The sequence below is a fragment of the Rana temporaria genome, chromosome 13, assembly GCF_905171775.1.
Source record: "Rana temporaria chromosome 13, aRanTem1.1, whole genome shotgun sequence".
Classification (NCBI taxonomy): domain Eukaryota; kingdom Metazoa; phylum Chordata; class Amphibia; order Anura; family Ranidae; genus Rana; species Rana temporaria.
This window is the reverse complement of record NC_053501.1, coordinates 37,267,756-37,284,478: the sequence shown is the minus strand read 5'-3', so window position 1 is coordinate 37,284,478 and position 16,723 is coordinate 37,267,756. Positions and strand designations below refer to the sequence as shown.

Sequence of the window (16,723 nt, the reverse complement as noted above, 5' to 3'; positions counted from 1 at the left end):
CCGATGTAGTGAGCGTTTGAGAGCTCACTTCTATGACGACTAGGCCTCACTTATTCCTCGTTTCCACTGAGCGGAACGGTATCAGGTCGGTACAGTTTGGAAGGGTTAGAATGGTCCGGCCTATTCAGGTGAGCGTTTCCGCTGCAAGTCAGACCGTCAGGGGCCATACAGAGTTTAGATCAGGGGTTGACAAATTTGCTTGGAATCTAGGAGCCGGCTAAAAAAGTTAGGAGCCAGAAAACGCACCCCGTCCCGACGAGCTTGCGCGCAGAAGCGAACACATACGTGACCAGCGCCCGCATATGTAAAGGTGTTCAAACCACACGTGAGGTATCGCCGCGATTGGTAGAGCGAGAGCAATAATTCTAGCCCTAGACCTCCTCTGTAACTCAAAACATGCAACCTGTAGATTTTTTTAAACGTCGCCTATGAAGATTTTAAAGGGTAAACGTTTGCTGGCATTCTACGAGCGGACACAATTTTGAAGCGTGACATGTTGGGTATCAATTTACTCGGCGTAACATTAGCTTTCATAATATTAAAAAAATGGGGATAACTTTACTGTTGTCTTATTTTTTAATTAAAAAAAGTGTAATTTTTTCCAAAAAAAAGTGCGCTTGTAAGACCGCTGCGCAAATACGGTGCGACAGAAAGTATTGCAACGATCGCCATTTTATTCTCTAGGGTGTTAGGATAAAAAATATATATAATGTTTGGGGGTTCTAATTAGAGGGAAGAAGATGGCAGTGAAAATAGTGAAAAATGACATTAGAATTGCTGTTTAACTTGTAATGCTTAACTTGTAATACCAACGGCCACCACCAGATGGTGCCAGCTTACACATCGGGTGGTAATAATTTGTAATACCAACGGCTCACCATCAGATGGCGCCAGCTCACAAAAAAAATGTAGGCGCGGGATTTGTCGAGCCCTGGCCTACACTTATAGGCAAATCAAAAAAAAAAAAAATTAGGAAAAATGTACGAAATCAATTTTCATGAAAATCACAAACAACGGCAGTGTAATGTTACAGATTGTTCATTTTGAACAAAAATATAATTTTTAGTACCTTGGCCATTCTTCTGCTTTTTCTGCCCAGTTTTCTTCTTGGACCCAGTCATTTCAGGTGGTGGAGTTGGCTGTTTAGTTACAGGAACAGGGTCCGGCTTCTTCACAGGCACCTTTGTCCCATTGACTTCTTTGTTAACCGGCTCCTTGACCACTGGCTTTGGTGGCTTCTTCTCCTTCTTCTTGCGCTCCCTGACGCTGCCAACGGTCTCGGTGGGAATTATAGGAACGACGTGCTCCTCTTCACTAGACAGAGCATCTCCCAATTCAAAATCGCGAAGGGCCGTCTCGGAATCCGATTCGTGAAGGTTTCCGTTCTGAGTTTCTTTCTTCTTGTTCTTTTTCTTGTCGGTTTTCTTTTTGTCTATCTTGGCAGGGGGCAGCCTCTGGTCTTTCTTCTGCTTGGCAAGGACCTCTTCGTAGGACGTCTCCTTCATAAAGAGCCAGAAGAAGAGCAGGAGGGCCGTGATCACCACAATTGGGAACAGGACAATAAAATAGGTTGACTCGTAAAACTCCATTGTGCTTTCTTAATCTTGTGTAATATTTCTTCTTACTGCAAAAAGAAAAAAAAAATGGTCAAAACAGTTATTTCACTTACCAAAAATGAATAAGAAACACATTCGCAAAAAGTAAGAAAATGCCAGATAACAAAACTGCCTTCTTTTAGGGTTTATATGTCACCCAATAGATTATCAGGCTTATGTCATTGGTTATTTTCAGGTTAGGGCATGTGCATGACCCACCCTGCCGGGCACCCGCTCTGCTTGTACACAGCGGAAGCCTGTCAGCAAGTCCTGGTCAATGATTCACAGCCCTAACCTGCTGATCGACTGTGTTCAATCACAGCCCAAAGAACTGTGTTGGTAAACAACGCAGATCTTTGTACAGAGGGAGCGATTTGTCAGTTTGTCATCCCTGAAAAGCAGGGATGACAGATCTTTAGTAAAGACAGCACACACATTGGCACACATTTAACCCCTTGATGTTACCCCCTCCCCAGCCAGTGCATTAGTACTGCAACAGTGTAGAGCACGTGTAAAACACAAGGATCCTCCTACGGTCCTCCTCCAGACCCCGCTCTTTCTACTTCCAAGTCCACTCAGCTTCTTCCCTGCGGCAGCACATGGTAAGGATGGAAGGATGCACTGTGATTTAACGGAGGGTGGGAGATTCTTGGCTTCTAAAGATGGGCTATAGACATCTAATGTAATTGGGGGGGTGCGTGCTGTGGACATCTACTCTTACAGATACAACTAGCCCATTATGGGCAACCATAATGCTGTTGTGGCCAGCGAAAAGAATAAGAGTAACACCTCACCCCTTGTGTAAAGTATTAGCACTGATTAGTGTATTAGCATCACTGGTGAGGTCAGTGGCAGTTAGTTCACGTCAGATTGCCTGCCGCACTATTGTAGTCCCATTATAAGTCGCTGATCATCGCCACTAGTAATTTAAGAAAAAAATGTATTCCATAACATGCACTGAAGTTTGTAAACCCTACAACTTTCATGCAAACCAATCAACATACACTAGAGCTGCTCGAATAAATTGTTTATATATATATATATATATATATATATATATATATATATATATATATATATATATATATATATATATATATATATATATATATATATATATATATATATATATATATATATATATATATATATATGAAACGATTCAACCTAACATTTTCAAATTATATATAGAAAAACAAGTGGAGAGCAGTTCCCTGCTCACAGCTGTCAATGTTTATCAACAACATTGCTCAGTGCTAAAAGATAAAAAGAAACCTCCGATACGTTACGCCGCTGTAACTTTGGGCGCAAGTTCTGTATTCAGAAAGAACTTGCGCCCTTAGTTACAGCGGCGTAACGTATGTGTGGCGGCGTAAGCCCGCCTAATTCAAATAGGGATGTTGGGGGCGCGATTTAAATTTGACTTGACCCCGCGTTTGACGTATTTTTTGAACGGCGCATGCGCCGTCCGTAAAATAACCCAGTGTGCATTGCTCCAAATTACACCGCAAGGACGTATTGGATTCGACGTGAACGTAAATGACGTAAAGCCGTATTCGCGAACGACTTACGCAAACGACGTAAAAATGTCAAAACTCGGCGCGGGAACGACGGCCATACTTAACATTAGCTACGCCTCATATAGCATACGCCGAAAAAAGCCGAACGTAAACGACGTAAAAGACGGCGGGACGTACGTTTCTGAATTGCCGTATCTACCGAATTTGCATATTCCTTCCGTAAACATACAGAAGCGCCACCTAGCGGCCAGCCAGAAATTTCAGCCTAAGATACGACGGTGTAAGACACTTACGCCTGTCGGGTTTCTTAGGGATATCTATGCGTAACTGATTCTCTGAATCAGGCGCATAGATACGACCGACCCCACTCAGAGATACGACGGCGTATCAGGAGATACGCCATCATATCTTGTTTCTGAATCGGGCCCATTGACTTCTAACATCACGCACAATAATTCGCTTTCTTACTTTACGCACGCTATACGCTATTCACTATTAAAAGTAATAGAAGCCGTGAATTTTTCTTCTTTCATCAAAGGGAAATATTTCATTGAAAGTGCCCCCCCCCCCCCCTATCAAAGGGGAAAGGCTGAAAGTATTTTTAGCAGCTCTTCCTTAGCTTTGTAGTTAAAGAACTGCGCTGTAAGTTCACCAGCCGGTCCCTTTAAACCCGGGAACATATGTCTGCAGAGGCAGCAGAGGAAGAATGAAAAGCATTTACCTAGAGGGCATTTGAAGCGCTGAGATTATGGTGTTCAGCAAATAGTCTGATTGGATCAGGTTAATCAAGTGAAGAGCAAAAGGATTTCATGATGGTTGGGCTGTCGCTCATTAGCCCTGACAAAAACTCCCTTTATTATGCTCCCATTTGCTTTTACAAGGCAGTGAGAGCCTGGCAGAGCCTGGGCAGACTGGCTGAGTGCATTAGAGTGATCACATCCAGACTATGCACTCTATTGTCAGGGCCACGCCATCATAGTACGGGGGGGCAGAGGATTGTTCCAAGGGGGATATATAGTGCTGGGATGTTTGTCTGCCTTACAAGATCATCTGACATCATCATTCAGTGAACTGAACTTTTTTTTTTAAGGCAAATTTGTAACATTCAATTATCCAAAACAGCCAATACAATATTCCAATCATCTGCTCTGACCGTTTCGAAGAAAAAAATGTGCGTACAAAGTTTGGTGCAACTCTGCATAAAAACCAATCAGCTTCCAGGTTGTGTGGTCAAAGCTTAACCAGTTAACCACCGCCCTATAGACGAAATAAGTCTACAAGGCGGTTGCTTAACTCTGGGAGGACGTCCTCCCAGAATCGCGTGCCCTCTGGGGCGCGCACACAGGAACGTTTTGTGACCGAGGACCCGGCGGATCACGGTAAATCGCCGCTGAAAGCGGCGGTTTACCACGCGATTGCTCCGTCCAATGACGGAGCGATCACTTGAACGGTACAGTGTGAGAGGAGAGGGGGGGGGGGGGGGGCGGATGCAGCACGAGTGCTGTGGGCTGGATCTGTGACAAATGCAGTCACAGATCCAGCCATCCATCCCTGCCCCATTCTAAGACTACTCTGCAATACCCCACACTACTCTGCAATACCCCACACTACTCTGCAATACCCCACACTACTCTGCAATACCCCACAATACCCTGCAACGTCGCCTATGGGGATTTTTAAGTAGCAAAGTTTGGCGCCATTCCACGAGCATGTGCAATTTTGAAGGGTGACATGTTGGGTATCTATTTACTCGGCGTAACTTCATCTTTCACATTTATGCAAAAGAATGAAGAAAAAATACTACATTTTATAACAGAAACAAAGAAAAATTCATTTTTTGTTTACAGAATTTTCAGTCTTTTTTCTCTTATAGCGCAAAAAATAAAAAACCCAACGGTGATTAAATACCACCAAAAGAAAGCTCTATTTGTGTGGAAAAAAGGACGAAAATTTCATTTGGGTACAATGTTGTATGACTGAGTAATTGTCATTCAAATTGTGAGAGCACCGAAAGCTGAAAATTGGTCTGGTTATTAAGTGGGTTTACGTGCCTGGTGGTCAAGTGGTTAAAGTGGATGTAAACCCCAATTTATTTTTTATTTTTTTGCTGTCACAATGTAGAGTAGAACATTTCCTATCATCTGTGCCCAGTCTTGCCACAGAGTTAATCCAGCTCTGAGCAATCCTCTTTTCTTTTTTCAGTGAGATAAAACGGACAAACAGGAGAAAACGTTTGGCCGTTCTTCCCCCTTGCTGTGAATGACAGGTTATTTGCATATCTCATGCACTAGCTTGAGACAGGCATTATTTTTTTAATTCCCACCCCTTTTCTGAAGTCATGTGGTTACTTTGCTGGATTTTGACTGGATGTTAGTGATCATAGCAGAATTTAGTGCAAGGAATACACATGAAAAAATGCACGTTGACAAGGGGAGTGTAGAGGTGGGCGGGGAGTCTACTGACATCACGACTCCACCCACCGAGCTCCAGACAACAGACCCACCCACAGAATCTGCAGTTTTTCGGGGTCTCGTAACAGACAGAGGGGAGACATTTGACAGGCAAGGATACATGCAGGAGACATCTATATCCTTATAGATCAGCACTATGGCAGGAGTTTAGAAACGATGAGTGGGTTTACATCCACTTTAACAACTTCTGGACCGCCCGCTGCAGTTTTACGTCCTGTGTTTGAAGAGGAATACCATTGTGATGGTAGAAGCTAGCTACCATAACCCCGGTATCATCTTCTTCGGTGGGCGGTCCGCTACAAGACAAAAGTGGTCTCTGCAGCAGGTACGGCGCAAGATCAATTTTATAGACGGCAGGAGAGGCCCCCCCCACCCGCCGCTCTCCAGTGCCCTACTGGAGTCGTCGGCAGTGGCGGAGTAGATCCGGTCTTCTCAGTTGCTGTGTATGGAGACAAGCGAGGGGGAAGATGGCTCCCACCCGTATTCATATCACTGCAAAGCGGAAGCAACGTCAAAACGTCACTTCCGCCCATATGTCTTAAAGGGACTGTTTTTTGTCGTCTTTTTTTTGGTATTATTGCATTCAAGTCCAAATACGAGATCTTTTTGACCCCAGATCTCATATTTAAGAGGACCCGTCATGCTTTTTTCTATTACAGGGGATGTTTACTTTGCTTGTAATAGGAATAAAAGTGATCCAATTGTTTTTTAAAGCGGATCTCCACTCTAAAGTGGAGTCCCGCTGATCGGAACCCTCCCCCCCTCCGGTGTCACATTTGACACCTTTCAGGGGGGAGGGGGGTGCAGATACCTGTCTACAGACAGGTATCTGCACCCACTTCCGGCCCTACGATACGGGCAAAGGACGGGTTTTTTCCTTCCTTCCCGTCCGTCCCCCGTTGTATGCTGGGAACACTCGGCTCCCAGCACACAGCGGGAGCCAATCGGCGGGCGCAGCGCGACTCGCGCATGCGCCGTAGGGAACCGGGCAGTGAAGCCGGAGCGCTTCACTTCCTGGTTCCCTCACCGAGGATGGAGGGGGGAGCAGCAGGGTGACGAGCGATCGGCTCGTCATCTGCTGCGATCGGCGCTGGACTCCAGGACAGGTAAGTGTCCTAATATTAAAAGTCAGCAGCTGCAGTATTTGTAGCTGCTGGCTTTTAATATATTTTTCCCGTGGCACATCCGCTTTAAACAGTTTTAAAATAAAATAAACAAGACATTTTTATTTATTTTTTAAAGCGCCCTGACTCGACGAGCTCACGTGCAGAAGCGAACACATATGTGAGCAGTGCCTGCATACGAAAATGGTGTTCAAACCACACATGTAAAGGTATCGTCTGAGCGAGAGCAATAATTCTATCCCTAGGCCTCCTCTAACTCAAAACATGCAACCTGTAGAATTTTCGAAAACGTTGCCTATGGAGATTTTTAAGCGTAAAAGTTTGACACCATTCCACGAGCAGGCGCAATTTTGTAGCGTGACATGTTGGGTATACAATTTACGCAACAGTCACAATATTAAAAAATATTGGGCCAACTTTACTGTTGTCTTATTTTTTAATAAAAAAAAGTGCATTTCTTCCAAAAAAAAGTGCGCTTGTAAGACCGCTGCGCAAAATACGGTGTGACAAAGTGTTGCAATGACCGCCATTTTATTCTCTAGGGTGTTATAACCCCCAAACATTATATCATTTTTTTTTTAAAGTAATTTTCTAGCAAAAAAACTTGTTTTTAACTTGTAAACACTAAAAAAAATAGGCTCGGTCCTTAAAGCGGGATTCCACCCACAATTTTATTTTATTTTTTTTAAAGTCAGCTACAAACACTGTAGCTGCTGACTTTTAATAAGGACACTTACCTGTCCTAGGCTCCCGCAATGGTCGACCCCCCCCCCCCCACCCAAGGCTGATCCCAGCGCCGCCATCCTTACTGAGGGAAACAGGCAGTGGAGCCTTGCGGCGCTTTTGTGAATGGGTGGCTGCTTTCTGGGATACACACAGTTTCCAGAAGGCAGTGCGCACCATTCCATAGAAGACAAATTGGGGAGGACGAGGAAGAAGACCTGCCGCGGTATGGTAAGAGGCAGATTAGGAACTTCCGCATAGTAACCGTCATTTCTTGTAAGTAACAATTTTTTATATTTATTTTTCAATTTTTTTTCTTAATTTTTTTTACAGGATTTTTGAGTTTTTGTTTTTTTGAGTAGAACTCCACTTTAAGTTGTTAATTGAACATGCTGAAGTCAGGAGCAGATTGGCTACCATGCACAGCTGCACCAGATTCTGAGTTCTCCAAAAGCTCCCCCATTGTGTACCCATGACATGTACACTTTAAAGCCATGTTGCCAATGGAAAATCTTGTAGCTCGATTGGCGCTGCAAGTCCCGGAGGCGGCTGGCCGTTGGGTTCATGAACTGCAGTGCAGCATGAACTTGTTATCCATTTTAAATAGGCTTAACTAAATCAGCCTGAATGTTTTCACAGCTCTGCTTATTCTGCTGCTCATATGTAAACCACAGTGTTCTTTAAGCTGTCCTTTTAAACCCTTGGTTGCCTCCCAGCTGGTTTATAAATGTACATCCAAACACAGAGAACACAGATGTGAGTTACCATTTAACAACTGGATGCACTACAATCAAAAAAGAAGAGCACAACTAGTTACAATGGCCGTTACCCTACATGAGAAAATATTCTCTCTACACTGCATGTGTTCCAGGCTTTATGGGCAACTTTTGCAGAAGCCGATACTCCCATCATCTGCGACTATATACAGGAACGGCTGGGCCATAAGGGGCACCGCCCCCCTAGTTTGCATGTGGGGCACCGGACTGATAGGTTTGAGTTTTTTTATTTTTTTCAAGTCACATGATCAGAGCCAGAGGCTGTAATTGGCTTGAAAAAGGTTGGACTCGGGGTGCAGAGCACTGTGCCCAGAATCCACCCACTTGAGACACAAGCAAATATTTGCTATTGTCTCCTTGCCAATCAGGAAAGCAGGCGGATTGAGTTGGCAGGATGGAGAAACCGTGAAGGGCCGAGGGCCCTTCACGTATTAGCACCAGCCGCCACTGACCATATGTAAAAGGTGGATCTTCACCCTCCATTTCTGTTTTAAACAAATATCTGCAGTCTCAGGCTTGAACCTTTGATGGGACAGGTTTACAGAGAGAAAAAAAAAAGGGGGGGGGGGGGGGGGGGGGGGGGGGAATAACTTTTTCTGGAAAGGCACAGCCTGCATTTTCAGTTGCATCACCTGGGGAAGAATGATGCTCCCAGGTGCCCAAAGCTTTCAGGGACAGCAACATCAAGCATCCCAGAAGGCTTTGAAGCTATATGGCAGGGCTATGCAATTAGCGGACCTCCAGCTGTTGCAAAACTACACGTCCCATCATGCCTCTACCTCTGGGTGTCAAGCTTTTGGCTGTCAGTCTTGCAATGCCTCATGGAACTTGTAGTTCTACAACAGCTGGAGGACCGCTAATTGCATATCTCTGCTATATGGTTTATCAGGGGTTGAGCTGCTAGGACCCAGAATGGACAGCCAGCTACCAGTTACGTCACAGCACACTCAAAGTGCAACCTTCTGGAGATTACAGCAGGAAAACGCTGGATTCGCTAGACATGCAAGCATTTTGAAGATAAATTATATATATATATATATATATATATATATATATATATATATATACATATACATATATATACATACATCCACTTTGATTGGACACAGCTAGAGTCAATAATCGGGTCCAGCAGCCATAATGGCCACCGGGACCCGCCAATCATGCACAGGAGAGGCAAAACGGTGGTGTGTGAGGGAGGAAGCCAGAGATATTGGGTTTCTGCTAAACAGCACCACAGATCCGTTTTCCTCCTATCACAACATTCTCCGCCCCACAGTTAGAACGCACTCCCTAGGACCACACGTAACCCATTGATTGCCCATGATGTTAACCCCTTCCCTGCCAGTGTCATTTATACAGTGACAGAGCATTTATTTCAGCACTGATCCCAAAAAGTGTCAGTTAGTGTCAGATTTGTCTGCCACGATGTCACATTAAAAATCGATGCTTGCCGCTATTACTAGCAAAAATAAAAGAATAAAATAAAAGTCCATAAATCCATCTCAGTTTGTAGATGCAAAAACTTTTGCACAAACCAATCAATATACACTTTTTTTTTTGTACCAAAAATATGTAGAATGCGCATTGGCCTAAATTGATGAAGAAATTAGATTTTTTACATGTTTTTATTGGATAGGTTTAATAGCAGAAAAATAAAAAAAATGTTTTTTTTTCTTCAAAACTGTTTTTTGTTTACAGCGCAAAAAATGAAAACCGTAGGGATGATCAAATACCACCAAAAGAAAGCGCTATTCGCGGGGGAAAAATTACATTTTATTTGGGTACACCGCGCAATTATCACTTAAAGCAATACAGTGCCGTATCGCAAAAATATCCCAGTCAGGAAGGGGGAAAAAAACTTTCCGGAGCTGAAGTAGTTAATTAGGTATGATGCATGGATCTTAAGCAATGCCACGAGAAATGCCAGCGAGTGCTGCTTATTTGCATGAGACTTCCTCCGTGAGCTGGTATAAGTAGGAACGTTCTATAATGAGCCGTTGCGTAAAATACTGCTGAGTAATGAAGTATAAATATGACCGGAAGGCTTCCTGCTAAGCCTCCTTGCAAGGCAACGGAGAGATTCCTGTGGAGACGTGTGAAGTCATGTTGCAGAGGGTTTCATAAGCTGCCCCATCATTCTTAGAAACTCCAATTCTGACTAATGCAGCGCACCTTTCTTAGGCACAGAACTGACCACGCAATACACAAATAGATTCTATGCTCATTTTTTCAAAAAGAACTCTAACCTAGCTAAAAGAAAAAGAAAATCAAAGCATTTATAGATTATAAAGTAACAGCTGTTAAGGCAGAGATCCACCCAAAAATGTACCGTATTTATCGGCGTATATCGCGCACTTTTTTGCCCTGAAAATCAGGGCAAAATCGTGGGTGCGCGATATACCCGCGCAGGGTTTTGAATACTGCGCCGACATATACCGAGCGCAGTACACTCAGGTATATTCGGCCAGTCTCGGCTTCTTCCGCGGTCACGTCCTGGACGTACAGGATGTGAGCGCGACAGTTGCCGAGCCTGCCCGAGTGTACTGCACTCTGTATATGCTTGCAGTATTTAAAACTCGGCGCGAGGACGCCGCAGAAGGACGCTGGACACGCCGAAGAGGACACCGGACCCGCCGCAGAAGGACACCGGACCCGCCGCAGAAGGACACCAGACCCGCCGCAGAAGGACACCAGACCCGCCGCAGAAGGACACCAGACCCGCCGCAGAAGGACACCAGACCCGCCGCAGAAGGACACCAGACCCGCCGCAGAAGGACACCGGACCCGCCGCAGAAGGACACCGGACCCGCCGCAGAAGGACACCGGACCTGACGAGGCCGCCGCGCAAGACACCAAAACTGTAAGTACAAAAATAACTTTTTTTACGCAGGATTGGGGGGCACTTTTGGGGTGCGCAGTATACGCGGGAGCGTGTTATACCGCGATAAATACGGTAACTTCCGCTTTTCTGTTTCCACCACCCCTCTGGTGTCACATTTGGCACCTCTCAGGGGGGAGTAGATACCTGTATAATAAAAGGAATTCTGCTCCCATTTCCGGGCATAGATACCCGAGCCACCCGCAGGTATCTATACCACTTCCGGCGCCTTCTCCGTCCCCCCCGCGCTGTCTTCTGGGAGAGACACAGTTCCCAGAAGACAGGGACCCGAGGGATCGCGCAGCGTGACCCCCCTGGCTTAATTTCCCAATTCCCTTACCAAAGATGGCGGCGGAAGCACCCGAGAGCCGAGGGATAGATCGGCTCTGGGTGCCGACATCGCGGCACCCGAATATATTGTACATATATTGTACATTGACATCAGTCTGTATCCTCAAGGAGCTTACAATCTCAAGTCCCCAACTCCCAATCATACATACACATACTAGGGCCAATTTAGACAGGAAACAATTAACCTACCAGCATGTCTTTGGAGGGTGGGAGGAAACCCATGCAGGCACAGGGAGAACATGCAAACTCTAGGCAGGTAGCGCTGTGGTAGGGATTCGAACCGATGACCCGAGTGCTACTAGGTGAAAGTGCTAACCACTTAGCCACTTAGCCTTTTAAGCAGGGTTCAAACCTAACTTCTGGAAGTTAGGTTTGAACCCTGCTTAAAATCAATAGACAAAAATGAAGAAAGTTGATTTACCTGCATATTCAACTGTTGGCCTGGAGTTGAGTTTTAAATGCTTCCAAGGTCGATGATCACTACCAGAGTCTTCCCATAATTAGCACACCATGCAACAGCCATGGACTGCACTAGGCAATCGCATATGACTAGACAAGAGGATAAACTTCGCTGTGATCTGTTTTTTCCCCGAAATCCCACAAGTGGGAAGAAATAAAAAGGAAATGATCCTATGATTACTTCTGAGACGAGCAAAGTACCAAAACCCACAGCTGACCGCAATTCAAGAGAATGTGCAACGCCAGAGAGGGGACCTTAATCGCCCTTTAATCTCTAAACATTTGCAGCTCTCAAATAAACCCACAAGGATGTTTTTAGTTTATCTACAGCCAAATCTCTCTTTTTAAGTCCTTGAGTAAGTAGAGCTTTTAAAGCAAAAAAAAAATTGAAAACCCATTTATCATTTTGCTTCCACTTCACAATTATTTCCCCCTCACATAAAATCCCAATAAAATACATTCACATTTCTGGCTGTAACGTGAAAAAAAAAGTGGAAAATTTCAATGGGTATGAACTTTTTTTCAAGGCACTGTACGTCTCATATGAACAAAAGCAATAGAAGCCACACTACCTCTAACAATCTAAGACTGAAAGACAATTGGATGATTGATAGCTCCGCCTCCTTCATTCATAGAAGCTGTAGTTCCGTTTCTATAAATGGAGGAGCTGGGCGGAAACTGCAAGCATCGCTGAGCTCTCTCGATGACAGCCTGCAACACACCTTTAGTTCTATTAAATTAACCCCCACCGCACCAGAAGATTATCCCCCACCGCACCAGAAGATTATAACAGCGGGGGGGGGGGGGGGGTTGGGCAGGTTTTGTCCTACCAAGTTACGTCGCTTGTGCCGATTTTCCTGCTATTTTGGCTGCACTTAGGCGTTAAAGAATATTAGCTGAACGGTCACTGAGTGTAAGGATGTGCGCCAGAATAAAAATACAAGAAACTGAATGGTTAGATAAGCAAACCATTGCTTTAGAAAATCCCTTTACAATAAGGCTGCTTTCACATTGGGGCGTGCAGCCGCGGTGACGGTATAGCCGCGCTATTTGTAGCGAGGCTATACCGTCGTATTTACCGCGATATTCGGGTATTATCGCGCTTTCCCATTGATTTCAATGGGAAGGCGCGGTATAGGAGCGGTGAACACACCGCTTCTATACCGCGGTAAAGATGCGGCTAGCAGGACTTTTGGAGCGCTCCTGCTAGCGCACCGCTTCAATGTGAAAGCCTTCGGGCTTTCACATTGAACACTACAGGGCAGGTTTTTTCATGCGGTATAGCAGCGCTATTTTTAGCGCTGTACCGCATGAAAAATGCCTCAATGTGAAAGGGGCCTAAGGCTTCATTTCCATGGACGTTTTTACAGCCACTTTTTTTAGGCCTTTTTACAGCTTAAAAACGCCTGTCCATGTTTTTTTATTTATTTAATTTATTTTTTGAGCTGGAGCTCAAAAACGCTGCGGTAGCGTTTTTGAGCGTTTAATGTCTGGCGTTTTTACAGCTCTAACGCTGGAGCTTCAGAACGCACTGGTCCTGGGTTTTTTTTGCAGCTCAAAAACAAGTCCGCCATCTACAGCTCAAAAACGTCATGGTGGGCATGAGGCCATAGACCAACATGGAGAGCCGTTTTTAAGCTTTAAGCAAAAAACGCTCAGAAAAGTGGCTGTAAAAACATCCAAAAACGTCCATAGAAATAAAGCCTAAAGAAGAAAAAAAAAGCTACACTGTCGATCTTCTGCAAACCCTAAATCCAAGGCAGATTCAGAAATAAAACATTATTAAACACGGTTACCCAATATGAATTGGCATTGCCTCTGTCTGAACGATGGCCAGTAACCCAGAAGCGTATGGAAGGAGGCCCTCGCAGTGCTATTATTAGTCATGTTATTTTCAGTTTAGTACACACGTCTATGTAGCTTGCCAGTCAATCATCATACAACAGGTTATAAGATGCTAATGCAGCTTCACGCGAATGCCATTTCGGAGTAGAATGCAAGGATGTTCTACTGTACGAAATGCTGCCACATGAAGAGATATGAATGGCAATGGATGGCCAGGAAAACTATAAAAACATTTTTAGACGGCTTTGGCGGCTTTGACAACATTGGCATAAAAGTAGTCTCAGCAGCCCTTTAACTTGTTTTGACGTCGTTGGGCAGAGCGAACTTGCCAATTGGCCCTCACAGTGGTCACATGATCAGAATAAGCCGCCCACTCAGCTAGGGTGACCACGTGTCCCGGATTGCCCGGGACAGTCGCGCATTTTATAGGTCTGTCCCGGGCACCTTCATTCCAGGACAATACAGTGTCCCGGAATGAAGCGGACACAGCCACATTACTGCTTTATTCACCGACAGTACTTGTTCTGGCCGGGAATGCCTGGAGGAGCACAATCCCACCCCCTGCTTGTAATTGGAGAAATCATAAATCCCGCCTCTTGTGTCCAATCACTGTGCTGTGATTCGTTACAGCACAAGCTGATTTTTGGAAAGGGAGGGTGTCCCTAAATGGTAGTTTGGAAATGTGGTCACCCTACACTCATTCAGTTCACGGCATGGCTGGGGGGCAGAGACTAGAGGTCAGCTGATGTGAGAAATGTAAAGTGGGAGGGGCTGGAGGAGACCCCATCTCCTGAATCCGGCATAGGTGTCACTGCTACGAGACACCACAAAGTCACTCACAGAGACACCCACTGTAACACTACCTGTGAATATAGTTGCCATTAAAAGTCCCCACTACATTTCTTAGATCAGTAGGTGACCTTGATCAAGAGCATCTAAGTTGACGGATCAGAGCTCCCCCCAGCATTGCCACTGATCCCATTCCCCCCCCACCAAGGAGAAAGAGAAGGAATAAAAATAGAGAATACATGGAAGGAAGAGAAAAAGAGGGGGAGGAACAAAGAAAAAAGGTGTCTAGAGAGGGATAAGGGGAAAGAAAGGAGAAAGAGTGGTACATCCTCAAATGTACCATAAGGGGTTTTAATACTGAATGAGTGGAAGGGACTCAGGTAGCGCTAAATTGTCTGTGGGTTAGGGGCGCAAATTACTTGTCTAGCCTTGGGTGCTGACAACCCACGCTACGAAAATACATTTTACTGTTAGGGGTCCCCACAACTTGGGAAATTTTATCAAGGGGTCACGGCACTAGAAAGGTTGAGAACCACTGCTCTAGACAGCACTCAGTAGTCTGGATGGATGAGCCGTGAGGAGTGGGAACCAGAAACTGCCCAAAACAAGCCAAGAGTAAAAAAAAAGTTAAAAATTAAAAACGAAAGCAAAACGATACCACGCTGGGGGTCATATGCATCGATGGGCTAAGATCATCCATTCTGGCAATCGAAAGTGCATGGGGAGGAGCTAATAACCACGCCCTAGAAGATGGAATTGGACCGCTCAGGACGCCAAGCCGGCGCACCCGGATGATGTCACTGAAGGCCAACAGGCGCAAGCTTGGAATCAAGATGGATGAGTTAATAGGATTCTAGATCCGCTGTTAGCCCACAAATTAACACACACTGGGCTTAAATACTCGGTTTGCCATCTTTTCCATGACTTGACAAAGCGCATGCGCGTGAAACACGCCATTAGAAACGCTTGCTCTCCGAGGCATCCACCCTGATTCAAGCTTTCGCCTGTCAGCTTGTAGCAATATCATCCGGCGCGCTGGTGTTCTGATGAGATGGGTCCCCCGTCGGATAATGCCCGGGCTGGACTGCGCAAGGGCAGCACAAACTGAGTCGCCGAAAATTGCCAAGGATGAACAGGTGTTCGTCAGCTGTACACGGGGGCCTGCGCAATCAACACGCCACACGCTCCCGATGCTCGGGGCGGGTTATTCATTGGATACAACAAGAGGCCACAAGATGGGTAGTGCTTTTTTCAAAGAGGCGGATATATTATTGAGCAGCGATTTTTTTTTACACGTCCATTAGCAATATATGTTAAAATGCATCCCCTGTAGCCACGCTTCTCAATATTACATCCGCCCCTTTGAGAAAAGCACTGCCCATCATGCGGCCTCTTCTGTATGCATCTGCCCCTTGTTGTATTCAATGAATAACCCGCCCCGAGCATCGGGAGCGTGTCGGGGGGGGTTGATCTGCGCTGGGTTTCTTAGGCGCAAGTCGTCGTAAGTGGAAGTGGGCGTGAGCCATGCAAATGAGGCGTGACCCCATGCAAATGATGGACCGAGCGCCATAAAGATACAAATAACGAACGGCGCATGCGCCGTTCCGTGAATGCATCCAGTGTGCATGCTCAGAATCGCGTCGGAACTACTTCCTAAGAAACGACGGATCACTGCCTACGGCGTGAACGTAACCTACGCCCAGCCATATTCACGTCCAACGTAAACGACGTAAAATACGACGGCTTGTGCTCCCTGGCCCATACCTTTGCATGGGTTGCGCCTCATATATGGGGAATAACTTTACGCCGGACTTAGGACTTATGCAAACAGCGTATATTATGCACCGGGCGCAAGTACGTTCGTGAATCGGCGCATCTCCCTCATTTGCATAGAAAATCAATGGGAGCGGCAAATGCGCCCAGCGTAAATATGCGCCCACGAGACGACGGCATAGGCAAGTTACGTCGGTCGTAGAAAGCCTATTTTTAGGCGTATCTTAGTATGTGGGTCGGTGCATAGATACGACGGCGCACATTTGTACTTACGTCGGCGTATCTTGAGATGCGTTGGCGCAAGTGCTTTGTGAATCCGGGCCTATATTTATTTTTTTGCCCCTCCATGAAAGTGGAGTTACCCTTTAATAACTTTTAGCTAGGAACAATGTTTGGTTAAAATTTATTGCACTGAT

At 45.4% G+C, this 16,723-nt stretch overlaps 1 protein-coding gene across 7 annotated transcripts in view; it reads right to left on the bottom strand.

Annotated features, from left to right (window-relative positions):
* The window catches only part of KTN1 (kinectin 1), a 168,060-nt gene that overhangs the window by 116,136 nt on the left and 35,201 nt on the right, over positions 1–16,723 (bottom strand). For all 7 annotated transcript variants that reach the window (XM_040333965.1, XM_040333969.1, XM_040333963.1 and 4 more), the window contains exon 2: positions 1,070–1,624. In XM_040333965.1, coding sequence (XP_040189899.1) covers positions 1,070–1,589 — 520 coding nt within the window. In that variant the 5' untranslated portion in view covers positions 1,590–1,624. The remainder of the gene's footprint in view (positions 1–1,069; positions 1,625–16,723) is intronic.